Source organism: Coccinella septempunctata, chromosome 4 (assembly GCF_907165205.1).
Source record: "Coccinella septempunctata chromosome 4, icCocSept1.1, whole genome shotgun sequence".
Taxonomy (NCBI): Eukaryota; Metazoa; Arthropoda; class Insecta; order Coleoptera; family Coccinellidae; genus Coccinella; species Coccinella septempunctata.
The window spans coordinates 13,083,376-13,104,442 of NC_058192.1; the positions used below are offsets into that span (position 1 = coordinate 13,083,376).

Consider the following 21,067-nt stretch of genomic DNA (forward strand, 5'->3'; position numbering starts at 1 on the left):
TATTTGGAGGTTTGGGGAAGGATTTCACTGTTACGTCAACTCTGGAAATAGAACATTGAATTCTTTGTATTTCACTCCAAATGAACAACCTCTGAAACCGAAAACAAAGAAAAGTTATAGGCTTGATGGACATTTTCACAGTGCACGTTTCGAATTGTTAAGAATATTAAGATAAAAAAAATGATACAAATCGAGTACATTTTCTTTTTAGCCATCAACAGCATTACATGATAAATCCTGAATCCCAAGCCAGAGAAGTCGAAAAATTTTCATATATAGATACACGTTCCATCACTTATAAAGGGATTGTGAATTGAAGAGGAGGACATAAATAAATAATCATATTATATTGCACCCAACCCATGCTATCTGCATCTCCGATAATCTATATTCAGGGTTCTACTGCAAGGTTCTTTGGAGCAAAAATAAATTCAAATCTAATGGGATCACCTATAAAGTTTAAAGCTCCAAAACTGATTGAACATTTCAATAGGTATTAACTTGTTTGCCAAATAACTACATTTTTTCGTCGCATACGCCATTTTGCATCTTGAACATGACGTGTTATGGCAATATCAAACCGGCTGCATCTGGGACTCTATTTTGTTATCAACTGGCTGAGTTTTAATAACCATTAGGTTTTAAGTCTGATGAAACTTACCAAACAAAGAATATTCATCAAAATTTTTATGGGTCTCGAGTGGTCTTTAAATCAGTGAACGGAAAAACTGCTGAGTGATTTCCCTACTCGTTTTTCGCTATCAGTAAAATATCTATTCTAGTGAAGATCGTGTAATTCAGTCTCTAGTTTGATCATGAATGTCCATCAAGCTCATCAATTAAATAGAAAAACTGCTGTTGCATTAAACACCGAAACTATATGAATACAGAATGTCAATATTTTTTGCAAAAGCAATGACTACTTGTGTTGAGTACAATTTAAACTTTTCGCAAAAACATGGAGTTGAATATGTTTGCATTTTGCACATATGTAAAGAAGAATGAACCTGGACTGCTTTTAGCCTTGAATTTTTCATGACTGCGGACTGTACAACCGGTCCTTTATATGTTATTTGAGTACTTGAGTAATTATCCAAAATGTAGGCAACATAATGGAATGCATTCGTTCCGACACCCTGTAATAAGGCCGTTTCGGATTCACGTTCACATCAATTTTTTGTTTTAAAATTTCTTGGAAAATGTGAGATCCTATGAGTGAAACATCCTGTGAAAAAACAAACAATAGAACAATGTCCAATAGATTGTATACGCTTCATCTGAGAATTAAAGATTCTGAGCAGTCTGACCAGGTTTGAGGTCAAAAACCAACGCCCCTAATGTCTATATCATTATGATAGAGCAGACATAGACATAGATTTGACAACAGTTGTCTCTTATATCTCTCTGTGAACGTTTTTGTTTAGCAGTCAATCAGTCGTACTACTCATTTCTGAAATACAAGAGTTCAAATGCATGTTTGGGAGTTGTGCTCAACACATAAAAGGAATATTTAACTCCTTGTCGGTTCCTTCGTATTTAGATTGAATATTGAATGTTTGAGTTCTCGGAATCGCAAAATAGAAATAAATTAAATTTGAGTTATTCGAAACATGAAATGTTGCTTTACCCCATGAAATTAAAAAAAAAGCTAGATGAAGTTTTTTTCAATATTGAAACACCTATTGATTTGGTGTCACATTAATATTTGAGTATTTTCTACTGCAGAATTTGTTTTCTCTTGTAGTTTCCTCAGCTTTCTCAATCGCACTTAATGATAACCGTAGAACATCACTATTCCAGCAGAACTTTAAGCACTAGTTTGAGCATATAGTATTAGTCTCAAAGCGCTTGTGTTTGCTCCTGATAAAACCCAGTTTAGCAGTTGTCAACAAAACAATGATGAATAGATTTCGAAGGATGAGAGATAGGTAGGTATAGGAAATCATTTGATATTTACGCCCACTGTGAGTTCATCTATTCACAATTGATCTGTATTGAAATACATCCGAGAGTTAATGTATTTACCTATTTTATATCAAAACAACACAATATTCATAATATTAAAGTTGTTTTCTGGAGTTTGCCTGTTTTTTAATCAGAAATAAAGAAGAAAGTTATGATCTCGTTCCAGAGAATATTTCTTCATATTTATTCTCATTTCTTTTTGGTTCAAGACCGGTACAAAACCGGTAAAAGAAACCGGATCTTATTGATTCTCACAATTTGGGAAACTTCAAGGGTAGACTTCTCCTTTTTTTTTATTTTGTTCCTTGTTTGACGACTTCTTTGTGAAGTATGAGTATGAGATATCACGAAATCCTTCTCAAAATATTTCCTCAAGATACGATCTTTCAAAAAGTTTGAACTCATTGATAAAAATTATAAATTTTACTGCTTCATTCAACCAATTGATTTAACCAAACATCATTCTACCATAAAAACAACTCAACCCTTTGCTTTGAAAAAAATCAGTTTCTTTGCATATAACACTCGGAGCACAAGTATTTTGAAGACTAGGAAATCCAATCATATTTCACTTATTAGACGTCGATCATTGCCTCTGATATCTTTTCGTGGATTATTGCGGTTTAATAATTCATGAAGGCCATTTCCCGGAACGAAAAACTGCTTTTAGTGTTTCCTTAAAAGGAAAATCCCTTATGATCGATTTGCAATCGTTATTCCGAGACGTTATGAATTCAATATTAGCACCACTCATGCTTAAGGGAAGGGTTAGGATTATTTCTCATCCGTATTGTTCAATCGTTGAAGAAGTTTTGTGAAATTGTTCTCGAAGCTACTTCAGTAACTTGAAACTTTCAGAAAACCATATTATGGTTTTGTTGCATGCATGCGTCTGAATTCAAATGAAGGTCTCAGAAAATTACCACTTGGCATATTTCCAAAGAATTTTTAGCTAATATTCTATTCAAAAACTACGTTATATTTAATCGTTATTCGTTGGTTTAACAAATAGCAATAGACCCATAGTTGGGAAATTAAATTTAAATTATCGAGTAGTGTTATTGTTATGATGATATGCCAGTAAATTATTGCTCATTTTACTTGGAATACTGAAATACGTCAACCAGAAGTTTTCCGAAACAGGTAAATACGAAATATCAATGAACTAAACACTACCTAAACTTTAATTATCATTATCCTGCGGCGTCACGTATTTGCAACTAACAATACAGAAAACACTGAAGGTGTTCCATACGATAAGAAACTCAAGGCGCTTGACGGACGATTTGTGTAATTCTAACAGTGGCGTCTCGTCTTAGGAGGCAAGAAAAGCTGTGTCTCCTCATCTTCATTAATCATAACTGCAGATTTGAAAATACTTCAAGATATGTATAGAATTTGAAATCTTGAAATCTCCTCATTTGAGTATTATTGTTTTATAAATGTTCTTCCTAGAAGTGGGCGCTCTTAAGGAGGGCTGTGAATATGAACGCACAAAATTCTTTTATCCGAAATTAACTATTGTGTGGGAAATGATCGAAATGGTCGATTTCATTCCAAATTATGCTTCTACGAGTATGTTTAACCGAAGGGTATTACATATGAAGACGACAGCGATCTGCGATAGTGAAGTTAAGTTGTTTAAACCGGCCATCTTGACTTTTTCTTTCAGAAATAATGCATAGATAGACTTTTCGTTGGTGAGGATGATTTGGTCATTGGTTGGTTTTTATCAATTCATTTTCTATTATAGGAATGACATAGTTTCAATTCATTGAATTTAAATTATATAGCTTATTATATACTTAGTTATTTTCAGGTTAATGACACACATATACACACTTCAAAATATCAAAACTGTAGATAAGATAAACAGTTGAGCAAAATATGGTAAAATCTCATTTGAGTTTCAAAAAAAGATACTGTTCAGAGAAAATAGAACACTAAAAGCGTTCGCGATCGACCTCACAATAATGAAAAAATAAAAATAAAAAACTATAGAATTCGATAGGTATGAATTTTTTTTGAAACATTTTATCAATTATTTCTACCACTCATTACGAATTGTTCAAAAATTGTCCCTGACGAATAGTGTGCAATTACTACAACGCAGAAGAAATTTCTACGCACTCCAATTTTCATTTTCAGTCCTTATGTTTCATATCATAGGGGAAGTAATTCATAAAATGTTAAAAAAAAATCATCAGTATCTGTTCTAAAAACTATATATTCTTTTCAGTTCCATTCATCGTGAAATTAGAAGCCGGAAGAAATACTTCTAATACTACCAGAACTAATGACGGATCCACAAGAGTTGTAGAAATTTTAATTCCTTTTCGTAAAAGTAACAGTTCATAATACAAGATGTGTCAAGGCTACAATCTGATGAATACATTGAGAACATTATTTCTGCAAAAACGATAAACATTATCATTTTCATAATCCATCATCATGTTCTCCGTTGTAATAGTGATTTAAGAATGGGGTAATTCTTCTGTCATTACTTGAATGGACTGAAATTGACCGTAAAGACTAATGAGACGTAATAATTATTTTTTTTTAGAGCGAACATATCTACGCTTCACTGTGTTCTGACATTATGTAAGTTTTACTCATACAACAATTTCAAATTGATCTTGTAGAAAACTTGATCTTCAATTAGTTGAAACTAATGGAACGTTACAGAATATACGAGTAGTTATTTTCATTTCGATAATGTACATAGTGATAATGAAAACTGCTTTAATTTGTACCTAATTGTAATTTTGTAGATCGGAGTGTGGCACCTCTAGGAAAGTGCCTTGAGACTATTTAATGAAATATGAATTCATTTTATAATTAATTACTTTATATATTCGGGATAAGTAAGCCTTTACAAATCATCCTCGATATTATACGATTCAGTTGGTTTTGGTCAATAAATATTCAATTCGAAATAATCTTTGCAATGATGTGCCACTCGATCCATATTCCTAAATTTGAAACCTTGAATCGATTTCTTCCTGGAATTTCTAAGAAAATCGATGAACAATGTTATACCTATTGGTAGGATGACTTGTTTCCAATGAATAGTCGTAGACTGAAACTTAATTATATTTCATATCGTGTCCTTCTTTCTTAGGTATAATTCTGTTCAAAACTTCACGGAAAAAAAAAGGAATTTCATATCAAATCGATCAAGGAAGCAATTTATGATAATATAATTCGGTTGAGCTACATTATAACAGCAAATGAGGAGTTATTTTGGTAGAAAATTCTGAATTTGTAATGATATTGCAAACTATCTGTCCCATTTTTTCTATATGAGAAACCTGTTTCATCACATTGAACGAGTGAGGAATTAATAGGAATAATCATCATGGAGATTTATCGACATTCAGTATCATTCTGCTGAATTCGATTTCCGATGTTTTATTGAAGTTTTGTTCGATCTTTTTCAACTCAGAACAGAACAAGTGTTAATTGACTGAGACAAAACTCCCAATGAAAATTAGTAGTAAAAAGCTCTTCAAGAAGACGTATTACGGGGGATTCAAAGGCGGTTCACCTCATTTCTGAATATATGTATGTCTTGTATGAGTCTTCGACTCGTACAAATATAACACAAATATTATTACAGTAGATTCTTGAGGTCAAAAGAAACACTTTTTTCAATACTATTTATTTTGAATCGGCTCGGGTTAAAAGATACAGGCTGTTGAATAACCATGAAAGAATGCTATTTTTAGTTCCCAAAACGATTTCGTCGAATAAAATTAATTTCGGAATATAGTTTTTCATTTATTTGATGAATCTTTTTCCAACACAAGATATCACCCACGTCTTCTAGTTTTCTCATTATGACCATTCATAATCAGCCTTTTCTTCTGAATTATGAAAATCTGATGAAGATACTCATCATCATTAATTCTCCGCATCGTAAGTTGTAACAGCACAACTCTTCTACTCTTTACAGTATTTGGTATGAATTAGGACCTAAAATAAGGTTTAGAATCGACAGGTTTCACGCATCCTTTCAATCCCATGTATGAGTATATCGAAGGTTTGAAGGTGTTGATCTGTATCCACAAATTGCTAATATACGAAGCGTGTGTGCATTGTATTCCTGCTCTTCTATTCCTCCACCATTCACACTACCATCACTCAACCAAGCGTACCATCGGCAGAGTAAAAATACGCAACACAAGCTAGCAGCACCTTGCATAACTTGCTTGAAATAGACGGTTGATGGTTGGTGGACAATCCAACAGAACGCTTAGTCAGTTTTGAATTCACGCGCTTGGTAGACGCGAGAATAAAACTTTTTTCGGTGTAGTGTATCGACGATAGGTGAGTTTGTGGCTTACGTTATAGTATCTCTGCAGGATTAATCCATTTGAGCGGGTTTTCTTTGATGCAGGAGTTGAATCATTGCTTCGGGATTATTGTGAGGTGTTGGTGGTTGGGCAAGAAAGAATTGATATGCTAATGTTTTATGAAAGACGATTGTGTCACAATCAAACCGATGGAGTGTAGAGAATTTGGAAGGAATAAGAACAAGGTTGCTGATTGATTTTACTAAAAGAATCTTGAAGAAATGATACAGTTTTTGATTAAAAATAAAATCTTTCCGTTTGAAAACTTTCGTCACAGAGCTCCTCGTTTGATATTATGCGTTGCAAGCAAAACCTATTATATTCATATGAGTTTGGATATCGGAATGATTCATGTGATAAATGCATTCGTGTATAATTTGGGATAACTTGAGCGTTGTGAAGTAGAAAGAAGAAGTAAACAATGACTTATCGAAGTCAATGCACTGATCTACTCTCTCGTTATCTTCATTCAGAGGATCTTTTTCACCGCAGCAAATATTTGCTGCGTTTATTTATTGGTAGAATCTTATGAATGAACATTTCTCTCCAAAGGAAATTGTATTGTAAAAGCCCTTTCTCAGACTCAGGCCAACATATATACAAAAATGGATCTTTGGAATGAAGGACGATATAGAAACTAATTATTATCATTAAGCATGTAGATGTTCGTTTTATAAACATGCGGATATCGAACAGTCAAAAAATTTGTTTATTTTTCATAGAGATGTTTTCTGAGCGCTTATTTGTCAATGATAATTATTTTTATCAGAATTATGCATGCATATGTTATCCACTTTCAACGGTTTTCTTCAATACAGATGTTTTTTCCCAGCAGGAATAAAAAAAAGATGATATCAGATTTTGAATGTATTGGCCCCATTCTAAAATCAGTTGTCAATCAATCGATCAATTCTAGTGATCAATAGTTTTTCTTTCGTTTGATTTTCTACACTCGATCGCTATGCAACGCGAAACATGCAATTTGACCCAAGAGGAATGTGCCCAAGCTGTAGTTTTGCGAGAAGAAGGGTGGACATACACAAGAATTGCAGAAAGATTTGGAGTTTCCCATACAAGTGTGTCCAGAATGTTGCAGCGATTCAGGGAGACAAGTATAAATGTCCGAAGACCAGGACAGGGAAGACCACGGGTCCTGAATACTACTGGTTTCGGGGGAGGATCGATTATGGTATGGGGTGGAATATCTTTGACTGCTCGCACAGACCTAGTGGTCGTTGATAATGGAGCTATGAATGCTGATAAGTATATAAGGAACATTCTTGAAGAGCATGTAGTGCCATTTGCCCCATACATTGGTGAAAATTTCATTTTTATGGACGATAATGCCAGACCCCATCGTGCGCGCATCGTTCAGGAGTACCTTGAAGAGGTTGAAGTCTCTCAAATGGAATGGCCAGGAAGAAGTCCAGATCTCAATCCGATTGAGCAGGTTTGGGACAACCCCAATGGAAGGCTGAGAAGTTCAGAAAATCATCCAGCTACTCTTAATGACTTAGGAATCCAACTCGGAGAAATCTGGGAAGGATTAGATCAGAACTTTTTAAGATCACTCATTTTGAGTATGAACCGTCGTTGCCGAGCTGTAATTAACGCAAGGGGTGGAAATACCGAGTATCAAATCACTTATCAGCATTTCAGTATTTTGAAAATTGTTCATTTCTCTTCTTTCACATAAGATTCGGTGAAATCCTGAATTTTTCTTCCATTTAACGTGTCTTGTTTCGTTCAGAACCTTCCCGAGAGAACATAAATAATAAGTTATAAAGTCAATGTGGAGTTAACTTTAATTAAAATTGAGATTTTCAGAATGTGCGTTAATTTTTTTGCGCAGTGTATTAGTGGATAAGATAGTTTTAAAAAAATCACATTTACTTCCATTTCTTGCACGTTTCCTTATGCATTGATCATAATAAATTGAATATTAAATTTAATATCCTACGTTCAATAAATCTCCTACAAAAAACAAGCTATACAAACGGATAATCTACAAGGAAATTTGTATGAACGGAACTCGCAGCATAAAACTTGATGAAATTTACCATTAAATTCCTCTCAATTCCTAAATTTTGGGATATTATTAATGTCCTAGTATTAATCATAACACTATAGTTTTGCATACACTCATACATAACCACCAACGCATAACGACTGCAAAAAATTGTTCTCAATAGCTTTCCAAATGATTTTATCGGCGATATCAATGGAGAAATTGTTCTAGTTCTACCAAATATTATCTAAACACTTTCATCTGAATCTCAGAGTAATCAGACCGGCTAACCTCGAACATTTTTTTTGCTAAAGGTAGAGATACCTACCGAAAATCATTTGCGAAAGACTGTTTCGAAATATATGAATCATAACAGTAGATCTTCGTACATTGATCCCAACCGATACCTTTGCAGTGTGAAGGATAACCATGCTTTTATTTAGGTTAGCATGATCAGCAGTAAAAGGTTTGACTCAAATGAATTAAATTACATAAAAAGTACCGCTGAATGTCGTCAATTTATTTTCTGTCACGCAACAATGTGAGTATGAATCGAAAGTAGTTATTAAGACGTGTAGACTAGGATATTATTGATGGGCTTTTTTTATTGGAATGGGACACTAGATGCACAGAGTGCAAACTTCTCTTTCATGATTGATCATGGAGTTTGCTAATAATAAGGGTCGTCAAGGCGAAATCAAGTGTAGATCCATAAATGAAATAATTGAGTTTGATCACTGTGTTTGGAAACAAAAAAAAGTTTTTTTAATGATTATCGGAACTCAGAATGCCCACCTTAATAATAACTTTCATTTGAAATAGCTCTCATTTATTGGTTTTTCCTGTATCAATTTGTTGAAACGATTTGGTTCAGGGGTTAGTATCCTTCGAAAGTGAAAAAGTATTTATCTGAAAATAAGTCTAATCATTTCTTCATAAACTTTTTAGGGTTTTCACTCCCAATCTCTGAAACAAAATCAATTAAAAATGAAATCAACGATTTGCTTCTGCGTAAATTCTTGCACTAATTTGTATTAGTGAAGGATTCTGAAAAAAATCTTGCCTTCCCGAAATGCTGCGAATATTATTCAAGGTCAGGTTAACATTTCAAATATGTATAACAATAGATATCTTTGGAAAGAACGCAACACCTTTATGTATACAAATGAGTTTTTTTCCTTTTGAACAACCTACAAATCAAGCTCCGTTTATTGCTATTCTATTTGAAACTAACACGGAAATCATTGTTGCTCAAAATTAGAAGAAAATTCCTTGTGTTGACGTCAATGAAATATTCAAAGCCTCTTTCGTTTGGAATAGAGTACGAATAACATATAATTATTAATAATCCTCAAGAGCCAGGAACATACACTCTAATTATAAAGGAATTTTCGATTATTCTCATGGTATGATATTTTTTTCCATATTATTTTGACCATCTGCAAATTTTCCAGCTTCTTTCGTTAGTCTTATGGTTCTCCATATCTTTATCTTGAAGTCTTTCAGCTTGGTGGTTGACTCTTTCCATAGAATATCCTTTAGGAAGTATAAAAATAAGAAAACTGATCTCTTCCATTTCCATAGATTTCGGACCATATATGATGAGTCATATCAACAACAGCAGAAAAATATTTTTTGTGGTAAATGATCAAATTCTTTCCTGAATTCATAGACGAATATTCAAGATAACTCTTGGAGTAGAATAATGAGTAAAGTAATGTTTAGTTTAATTTTATCATCATCATGATAAAATTTGATGTTTCCATCAGTTTTTCAACGAATGCAGCTATTCCTCGACATATTTCCATCGAGACCATGATAATGAAAGCAATAAAATTAGTTGTTGACAATGACACGAACGGCTGACCCAGCAGAATGCATTTATGGGAAAGAAACTGGGTTAGTTTCAATAAATTGTGAATTGTATCGGTCTGGTTTAGGGACAAAGAACGTATTTTAACAGATAGAGGTCATGTGATGAGGCTTTTTCCACATCGATTCCAATAATTGTACTTTACAGAATGTGTTAACGATTCCACGTTTTCTTGAAAAAAAAAAGAGTGCAAGTTGTTCGATTGTATAGATGCCTTTCTTTCGTAATGGTATTGTTGGATGTGCAGGTTTTCACTACTTTCTCGAGGAAGATCTTTCATTTTGTTATATATTTCTTCGAATTATTTATGGAGTAGGGAAAACACGAAAACACTTTCATAGTAGAGCGAAGAGACATAATATGTGTCAGAATATAGGTAATTGTAGCGTAGACTGTATCCCAAACAGGTTTCACCAAATACCGATTCAGGAAAGCAATATAAGGAATATCTATAATGATAATTTCATTATTTCCAAAGTTTGAAACTAGATTTTAAAATTCATTTTCCAATTCAATACCCCTATGTCAAGTCTGAATTCTAAGAACACATGTTTGGCTAATAGTGATATGCAAAGTATGGTTTTCGTTTGTTTTTGTTGTTTGTTTTTCATATAACCACAGAAGTTCTTTCTTTGAAACGTTGATCGATTAGGGCAAGAATTTTCTCGACTTCACAAAATAATTTTCAGATCATGAAGAAGCGTTGAATAAATTTTTGTCTGTGAAACTTGAAGCACCAAGAGTAACAATAGAGGTATAATCATGAACTGTCTGATTTACCATTGGCCTATTGTGAAATAGCCTGTTCACTTTCACCTCATATTGTGATTAAGTCCCAATCACTGAGGTATCAATCAATTGTTTCCGAAAACATGTAATTTCTGCCTGCGAAGCAATTTTCTTGCATTACTGAAGAATCATTTGAGTTCAGGGATTGACTATGATGGATCCTCCTCTTTGAAATCGTTGTGTATCAACTCCGAAATTTTCAGAAAGCGAATATCTAGAATTCATATTCTCATCTCATTTCATTACATCTTTTATTCCTTACTTGTTGTGTTGTTGTGTTTTTATATTACAATGCATCATATTGGACTACTCTATCAAAATTTCATGAAAATTTGTTGAGAATTAGACCTACTTTTGATGCACTGAATGATTGTCATAAACAGAGTAGACTTTTTCATCAAACACTTGAACTTCGACATCAATTCAATATCAATAACTTCTGATAATCAGTTCATCATTTGCTATTGCGGAGTGCGTTCATATTTATCAACAGAGAGTAAACACGATGGTAAGAATAGAAAGGAGATATAGTGGTTACACTGTTCATAATGTTTTGGATATTTTCTATGCTGAAGAGCTGATGTAGGTTCGACATGAAAATTGTTACATATCATTCACCTATTACTTATTCACCGATAAGAGTGTTTAAAATGAGTGCTTTTGCACCATTTCATTTTGGAAGTGGAAATGAGTTATCCAAGTCTAAATTAATATCCAAAATGATTCGATTTTTTTTAAATCCTGCTCTTACCCCTATCGATCTGATAATGCCAATATGATGTAGTGGTTCATCTCGTTTCAGTGACATTTTCATGTAAATTACTTGACTACTTATTTATCAAAAATCTAATTTTTTCGTGAGAATTCGATAAAAATCTTCATCAACAATAAGCAAAAAAATTTCTTTATCTTATTCACCATGGAATTTTTTCAAACAATGGGAATTAATTTTTCAATGGGTTTCCTCATGTTATCTTGATTTGGAAGGAGGCAAAACTGATAATATATGTTGATATTTCTAAACCTACAAAAGAGTTTTATATTTTCAATGGAATGACTGAAATGTAAAAAATATCAATTTAATTTACAATTATTTCATCAGATTGGTACATGTACAGCTCCCAGCAATATTCATATTAGGAATCCATTGAATAAATTATTATAATGAACTGAGAAGATATATTAGTCAATTGCTATCCTTTCATCTTGAGTCTAACCCAATTTTATAAGCCAACAGATCTTCATTAATGTTTACCTATTCAGCTCACCGGCATGACACTACATCCCTAGAAATTTCTGATTTCACCAACGAATCTTCACAATAAATATCACAAACTCTTATAAGAAATTGCTCATATTGAATGAAGAATGTGATTGTCTAGGCTCTCCCGAACAAACCTGAGTTATTTCTCACTGATTCACATTCACCTACATTTCATGAATGCTTTTACATGCAATTCAAGGATATCGAAAAAACCATTCGGACAATTTTATGATACTTTTTCACCGTGTTTCCCGCTTCCTCGTGGAAAACTGTTTTTTGGTATCTGATACTGGAATCGATTTAATTTAATGTTATTCTAAGGATACTTCCTAGCTCAAATCAGTTATTTCATACTGCAATAATCGATTCAGTCATACCTGATTTACACTTGAGGAAGTTGAATGTAACTTGAGGATTTCTATTTATTCAGAAAAACCAGTTCTCTGCAATAAAACCAAAGACTTTCCCTCTTCGCAGAGATCAATCAATAATTAATTAGGTAATCTTTTATAAAGATATTATTAGCGGAAAACTCTGAGATCTAGCAACATCTAACAAGATGTTGAAGAAGATGAAGACTCCAAAATGAGGATAGTCGCTGAAGCAACAACAATCGACTATAAACTGAATGATGGTATAATTTGTGTTCATTGTGCCTTCTTCTTCTCATGTTGTATAACAATCTTTTATGTTCATTTGTTTTGGCTTTTGGGTCCGAATTATGAACGGAAATTGCGAAGAGTGTCATTCAGATATTTGCCTGTCAGTTGTGTTCTATTTTCTTTTCCCATATTTATATTGATTTCAATCAGAGTGGAAACTAATCATTCGGTTTCTTTTGGTCTGATTATTTTAAATGTTTTACAGTGAGGATGGCTTAGAATATGCGGGGAATTTTATGGATTGGTCTATCAAAGTTTCCGAATAGTGAATGGAATTTCCATCTGTTAAATTGTTTCTTTGCAGGTATTTCTTTCTGTTGAGAATTCTGCCAGAATTGAAATCGATAAGAATGGTCCTTCACATGGTTGATGATTGTAAAATATTTACCTACATGGTTCAGAGTACAGAAAAGCATTATTATTTGTTAAATTGAAAATGTTCAAATTATGTCCTCAATTCCATCTATTGATTATTTGCAGTATTCACAGTCTGAAAAATAAGGAATATCTTTAGGTTGGAAAACCTTGAAGGTTTTTCCTTGATACTTTGGAAGTGCGGAGTTTCAAATTTAACCCATGAAAAATGAGATTTTTTTTTCGATTCATATTAATATAAATCACAAACAATAATGAGCCCAATTTCTTGTTGGGAATCGTATACCTGTAGTTGTTTGTTTTCTGAAATTTCATTTGATTTCCGATAAAAAATCCGGTTTGTATTTGAATATATTCAATTTACAAATGTTCTTTTCGTGTGAGAATTCATGGAACTATGAAGCATTAATTTGTTTGTTGAACATAAGAGAATTTCAGGAATTTCCTATAAAAAGTCTTTTGTCTAAAATTAATGTTATAAAGTACCCAATTTGAACTTTATACTCACATTTACTTCCTCGTGAGAACTTGGATTATTGACCTGACAAAGTTGTATAACAAGCTACTGAATAGTTAAAAATCTTACAAAAGCATCTTCATCATTTTGGGGCCATGATAACAAATTTTGAAAGAAATATTAGGACGATGTTTAATTTTTTACTACTACCTGTAGTAGGCATTATGAGGATCTTTCATAATGATAACTCAGTAAGTCGATGTTTCTTTATTTAATTTCTTCTTGCAGAGTACAGACATGCCGTCTGGTAGCAATGACGACAATGAGGTCAAGTCACAGCTTGACCTTGGTGAGCCTCCCCAACACGTTTTGGACTGGGCCAAAGAGAATATAAGAGAAAATCCGGAAACTCGAGATCAAGTAATACAAGAATTCAGGGATATGATATTCGGTAAGTCCACATTTAAAAAAGCACTTGCTCGCTAAACTTTCCGACCATAAAAAGACAGTATGTGCACTTCAGGGTCATTTTTGATAGTGGGTAAACGAGTCATAAAGGTGAAAATTTCTGACACTATCATGAGAATTTCCAAGGCTGGCTGAAAATAGTAAAATTATTAAATGGAAACTAACTTGATAAAAAACTAACGCATATACGAATTGGTCAAACGAATTGGGAAAGATTTACTTAGGGGATTGAAGAATTTTCGTATACCAGAAATAGGGATTCAGGTTTTGAAACTTTTTTGGAAGGAGCTCAAAAACGGAGTATATATTTTTCTCATCCCCTTTGGAAGAATCAAATAAGAACAACAGATAATAGTACACTATCAACTGTAATAGATTAATACGTTCTGACGTCCTTGTTTGTTGCTTTAGGCGTATAATTATGAGATACACACTGATAAAATACTGCGCTTGATTAGTTTATTAGAACGTTGCAACACTGTTCCCAACATCAGCGAAAGAACATGTTCTGGGCAGATTACATAACATTCAGATGACTGCAATTTGTACCTACACCAAATTTCGAACAAGTGAAAGCATGGCAATTCTCTTGTATTGTGTTGTACCGTCGAAGAAATCGATTAGACGATCACTTTTTTCATTGTATGTATTAATGAACTCATCGGTCTTATTTCAATAATTCCGTTATATAATTTCGGTAGCCAAAAGGTTTTTACACCCCGGAGGTTAAAAATACAACGATTCTCTGATATTTGTTGATGCTGAGCTATTTTTCATGGATACACTATGTAACGAGCAAGCAAACTTCGATGATTTGCACTCATCGTAAACATTTAATTGGTCCTTCATTCCTGTGTTTATCAATAGAGGTAAAACGCTAGTTTACTACGGAACGATGATGTTATGTTCAACTGCATTATCGCCTTTTCTACACTTTGAATTTTCAGTAACGTTTTCAATAAACCTATCTATCCATTGTTTCAGTTACTGAAGCTGGAAAAACCATCTGATTTCGTTTCTATGACCTATCTGTAGGTATATTTTAGAATGGTTTCTCTATCGTCAGTAAGTGAAACGATGGATAGATAGGTTCATTGAAAACGGCTGTTAGTCGATAAATCTTTCATCCCGTATGCATCGGCATTGGAAAGTGATTCTAATATTTAATTTTACCTTTTTTCTACATCTCGAAATTTTTTATCAATTCAAAAGGATCAACTGCATTGTTGTGCTGAGAATACAAGGCAAACTACTCGTAGTTAACAATTAGGATTAACATCGAACTAGCGAGTGATACAACAATATTTATTAGCTGTGATTTTAAACAATTACCCAGTCAGTAACAATTCAAATAGTTTTTCAGTTATAAATAAGCATGGGGACGCTAAAATATAATGGAAACATCAAGGCTTTTGGTAATTGTCTATACCTCCCAAACAATAGTCAAGTTTTTTCACATAAAACAATAGAGCTTGTTTTTCTCCATCAGTAATTTCCATTCCCAGAAATCATTTGTAAGTTTTAAATTATTTCTATGTGTCATTTTGTTTTTGCAGTGGATTACAAACTTATGGTTATCATCAACTTGTCGGAAATTTGCGGAAATGAGTTGATGATAACATATCATAATGAGAATATGTAGTTATCCATGTAGATTGAATGAAAAAAATGACCAAAAAGTCTATCACTGTTCTTTTCTATTAGGTGCATTGCATTATTTGTAATGCGTCAACGGTGATCTATTTATAGATGTCCTGTGAACTTCATATCCTCATATTTCGTAGAGCTTCTTTTGAATTTGTTTTTCAGTAAATTGATACATATCTCATAGTTATAGATGGTTAGTGTGTCAGTTTTGAGCCGTGTTTCTTGTATTATTTTCTTTTTCATAATAAGTTTCAACGATTTCAATTGGTTTTTTACGTAACAATTGAAAAATAATATCGACTCACAAATAAGACATCAATAAATCATTTGATCAACCTAGAAAATCAAAAATGTTACTTGATTACATGTCTGGAACGGTACATCTAGAGTAGGTGCTGTTTGTTATGTCACCATGAGAACAATTTCTGGAGAATTATATTCAACTGCTAAAAAGGAAAACTAGAATCTATTTTCACCTTATCTCTTTCGTCTTTGAAATGCACAAAATAATATTAATTATACATAGAATAATGGTTCACTGAGCAGGGGTTGAACTGAAAACCAAACGGTTACTGATGACTCATATGGAAGTATTTATTAACCATACTAATTAACTTAGGTTGTATCCCAGCAGGTTTTTCGTTAGTGACGAATTTTTTCATGGTATAATGGAACAACCAATTCATATTTGGGAAAAAATATTTTGATTCAAAAATGAACCTAAGGGATGAGCTCCCTATGGTACCAGATATTGATTCGACAGCTTCCACGATCTTAAGATTCAATACCCATTGGACTCTTTTTCATAAAATTTCACCTGATAAATGCTTATGATTTTTTTCCAACAAAAATGGGTAGAATGTGATAATGTAACGCTTCATTTTAACGTAAAGTAATTATGACAATAGCCATATATAATAAATTTATCAGTACATAATATCTGTAATCAGGATATCTGTAATTTTGGCTTTTCCATACCAATATCAACAATTTCATTTTCAGAAAGAGGTGAATGTACACCACACAGAACAGATGATGTGTATTTGCTCCGTTTTTTGAGATGTCGTAATTTCAGTATAGAAGGGGCCCACAAACTGGTGAGGAAAACTGACAAAGGAGTCTCTTATTCCAAGTGATATTGTAAAATATTTTTCAGTTATGCAATTACTACGAATTCAAAGAAAACAACAAGGATTTTTTCGAAGGAATCTCCTTAGAAAATCTTGAAATTTTGGGACACGATGAAATAATTACAGTACCACCTTACAGAGAACAGACAGGAAGAAGGATATTGCTTTATAGAATGGGTAAGATGAAATCAGAATTCAGAACGAATATTGTGAATCGTCTCAAGATAAATAGCAAATTCAGTCTAGTTTTATGTAATCGTGAAAATATTTATTTAGATTTCTACATTCTTGAGATGAATCATATGAATATGAACACAGTAGACTGAGATACACATGAAAAGGAATCGAATCTTTCCATGGTATTTCTGTTGTGCTGAATTGTAAATTATCACATATAAGACACTACTCAAGCCATAACTTTATACATTAAAACATCATTACACACCTCCATGAACACACACATACATCAAACTCGTAAACAAATACTACAGTCGAAGATGTCTGAATTGCGGAATATAACGGTTCTGAAAAAATTTCTGGCAATTACTATCAGACTTTTTCCACCCACGCCTGTAATCGGCCTATAGGTGAATCCCTTGAAAAGTCCTGAAGTTATTGTTAAAAATTGAATCTTTTGTGACACAGAAGACTCTCAAACGCCAAGTATCTAATGATTATTTAACAACAGAGATCAAACAGGTAACAATCTTCATTTCATCGCAGTTCCAACATAATCCCTATTTGGAATAGCCATTTTCATCCAGTTTTTCATTCCACAATCAAATTTCAATATCAGTTATTTTTACCAAGAAGTTTCATTGAGGATTTTCAGCAACAATGGCGCCAATAAAACTTATCCAGTTACACTTATACACAACTTTAAGAAGTTGTCACTCAAACCTTTACACACACAATTTGTAAGTATAGTTTTGTCGAATGCTTTTACGTATGTTTTGAGTATGTATTTTGAAGTATTGTAGATTTGCTTGTTGTCTAACCGATCTAACAATAAGTTGATTTTGCACATTGTATTCGTAGCTTCGATGTATGTGTCCGCTAGCTGAAATGCCTGTATACTTTTAATCAAATACGATCGAATTATAGAGGTAGTAGAAACAAATTTGAAATAACATAGGAGAATTTTCGCATTCTTAAGCAGTGAACACATATCGAGTTTGTTTAACAAAACTGCATCTTGTGGCACGTTAAAATATAGAAGTGGCGACACTAACGTTACCCTTTTAATTTGGTTTATGATCCGACAGGTGAATGGGACCCTGAAAAAATAACCGTTGATGAAATATTCCAGGCCACTCTTGTGGTCTTGGAATTGGCAATTTTGGAACCTCGTGCTCAAATCATGGGGGGTATATGTATCTTCGATCTAGGAGGATTGACAGTTAATCAGGCTTGGTACATGACGCCTAGTGTGGCCAACAAGATGATTCAGATCATGGTGGTGAGTAATATTTTCAAATGAATATGCGTACCTTCCTATCAGCAACGGTAAGCAGAAAATATAGAGTCTTATATGATTCTCCATATAATTTATGTATAATTCGAACAGAACATAAATTAACGTTCCGATGCTGGATCTCATTCTACGATCTATTTTGTAAATCTACAACATTTTCCTACTTTCCAAACGCCTCGAATGACGGAAGAGTATGCCCTCATCCTAGTACGTGGTCCAAATTGCATTCTGTTTCGTAATAGGTGACCACTAGTCTCAATAATTTCTTACTATTGCATCGGTGCAAGAAAAACTGTACTGGAAATGGACATTTATAATAGGTTACAGCAAAGGAGAAACTTTCACTATGGTAAATTGGATGAAAAATCATCTTAAATGTATGTTATGAATATGTCCTCTTACGAAATATTGGAAGCCTGTAAATTAAATGCCATTCATCAAAGCATTTTTCAGACAGTGACTGAATATGTTGCCCTGCTTTATTTACTGGAAATCAGCTACAATACCATTTTTTCTTCTAGTTATTTTCCAATTGAAAGGAAAATAAGTAAGGAATTCTTCAGAGTTAACCTCACTGGAAGAAATATGCGATATCGTATTCGTATATCCATTTTTGGTTTCCTAAAATATAAATCGGATGAGAAGAAATGGAGGACTTTCAAATACTTTTCAGATTAGACAATCAAAACAAAAACTATCGTACCTACATTTCACCCACTTCTGTAGTTTAATTCTTTCCGTAAATTGAAAACTTGGTTTTATACTCGAAAATTATTCAATGCAACATTTTTTTTCAGACATCCTTCCCAGTTAAAGTTCACGCCATGCATATAGTCAATCAATCCTGGGTGTTCGACATGGTGTTCAACATCTTCAAGCCCTTCATAAACGAAAGGATGAAATCCAGGATATTCTTCCATGGCGAGGACAGAGAAAGCCTCCATAAACACATAGATCCGAAATTCCTACCGAAAAGGTATGGTGGGGTGCATCCAGACTACCCACAAAAAGAATGGTTCGTCGGATTCCAGAAAGACAAGCAGATCGTGTGGGAGATGAAGACACAAGGATACGCGGTCGAAGAAAATTCTTAAAAAAAACAACGCCTACACTGTCAGGACCCAGGGTGTTCGATAAACGATTCCGATGCTATTGTGATATTTTGTGTACACTTTTGTTACTCCAGGTTGTTTGAATCTGTAGTTCACTTCGAGAATGAGCATTTCTCGAATTCTTCGGTTTGGTTTGAAATAAATTTTTTATAGCTGTTTGAAATTCTATCATGGTGTTTTTATGATACTAATCGTTAATTAACATGTAAGTACATTGATTGCCTTACTAATTTTATTTGAGTTTGCATGCTCAAGACGCAGATATATCAACTGAGAGTTCCATCGCCTTGTGTAAGTTTTCTAGTTTAAGTATCACAATCTTCATCTCACTCACCTTCATCATCATGAATCATAATCCTCTCTTCAATATCATCCCATCACCAATCGATTCTTTTTCTTTTGCAATTCGATTCTTTCAGGTAATTGGGATCCAGAAAGTGTTACGGTCACAGAACTTTTCCAAGCCAGTCTTCTTATTATGGAAGTAGGGGCTTTAGAGCCAATGAATCAGATCCTTGGGGGTATTTGTATTTGGGATCTTGAAGGGGTTTCCCTCGGTCAAGCTTGGTACTTAACCCCTAGTATTGCTTACAAAATGATGGAAATAATGACGGTGAGTTTATCAGGAAATCGTTCATGAAATTGAAGACAATATATCTATTTGAAAATCCACCAAATATTTCTGCGGAGGTTCTTGAATTCAGTATTCACAAATTAAATTCTCGCTCGAACTAGGAAGAATTTGGGGCATTTGTTATCGAGGGATAATGATCTATCAGATAATGTCTAGATGAATGTTTCTATTGACTTTTTTTGGTGTTTGGACGATGCAAGGAATCGGGGGAGAATTCCGATAGCGATTTAATTTTACGTCGAAATTAAAAAGGACACCTTGAATCTAAATTCCCAAGAATACTGGAGCAACTTAGTCCAATCTCATGATTTATGAATGTTTTCGAGAATTATTTCACCATTTCTTCATTTTCAGACATCCTTTCCCATGAAGGTTCACGCTTTCCATATTGTGAATCAGAACTGGCTGTTCGACATGGGATACAACATTTTCAAACCATTACTTACCAGCGACAAAATGCGCCAAAGATTGCACATCCACGGAAGAAATTACGAAGAATTGCACAAACATATCGATCCGAAATATCTACCGAAAAGGTATGGGGGAGAACTAGAGGAATATAACAGTTTTTACGACTGGTATGTCACTGTGAGGAAGGAGGTGAAAGTCTTGAGAGAATTGAAACGTCTCGGCTATTCTGACGAGAAAGAGGAGGCCAAACTGGATGAAGAGACCAGAAAAGCTATAAACGCACCATTCGACTAGAAAATTTCATTATAATAAGTAACAGATGTACAATAAACTTAAGACTGTACTTATTGTGATTCCACATAGATGATTCCAATGAAAGATTTGTAATTTATAGGTTCGATAATAAAAACACTCAAAATAAGTAACTATTCAATTCTTTCCTG

The 21,067-nt window shown here is 33.5% G+C and overlaps 1 protein-coding gene across 3 annotated transcripts; it reads left to right on the forward strand.

The window, feature by feature from the left end:
- Nucleotides 1-6,131: 6,131 nt before the first annotated feature.
- On the forward strand, nt 6,132-21,042 carry LOC123310653 (clavesin-1-like). 3 transcript variants are annotated; one of them, XM_044894201.1, is made up of 6 exons: nt 6,132-6,294; nt 14,037-14,199; nt 16,866-16,960; nt 17,020-17,170; nt 19,999-20,192; nt 20,568-21,042. In XM_044894201.1, exons 2-6 carry the CDS (start codon nt 14,046-14,048, stop codon nt 20,916-20,918), a joined length of 945 nt encoding a protein of 314 aa, XP_044750136.1. In that variant the 5' UTR covers nt 6,132-6,294; nt 14,037-14,045; the 3' UTR covers nt 20,919-21,042. The 3 variants fall into 3 exon arrangements, with proteins under 3 accessions (XP_044750136.1, XP_044750138.1, XP_044750135.1); XM_044894203.1 differs by lacking the exons at nt 6,132-6,294; nt 19,999-20,192; nt 20,568-21,042 and adding exons at nt 11,349-11,498; nt 18,259-18,452; nt 19,265-19,744; XM_044894200.1 differs by lacking the exon at nt 6,132-6,294 and adding an exon at nt 11,350-11,498.
- The last annotated feature ends 25 nt before the right edge of the window (nt 21,043-21,067 follow it).

Coding starts and splice junctions, on each gene's coding strand:
- LOC123310653 (XM_044894200.1), top strand. Junction 16,961..17,019: donor TAGAAGGGGCCCACAAACTG/GTGAGGAAAACT, acceptor AATATTTTTCAG/TTATGCAATTACTACGAATT. Junction 20,193..20,567: donor AAATGATGGAAATAATGACG/GTGAGTTTATCA, acceptor CTTCATTTTCAG/ACATCCTTTCCCATGAAGGT.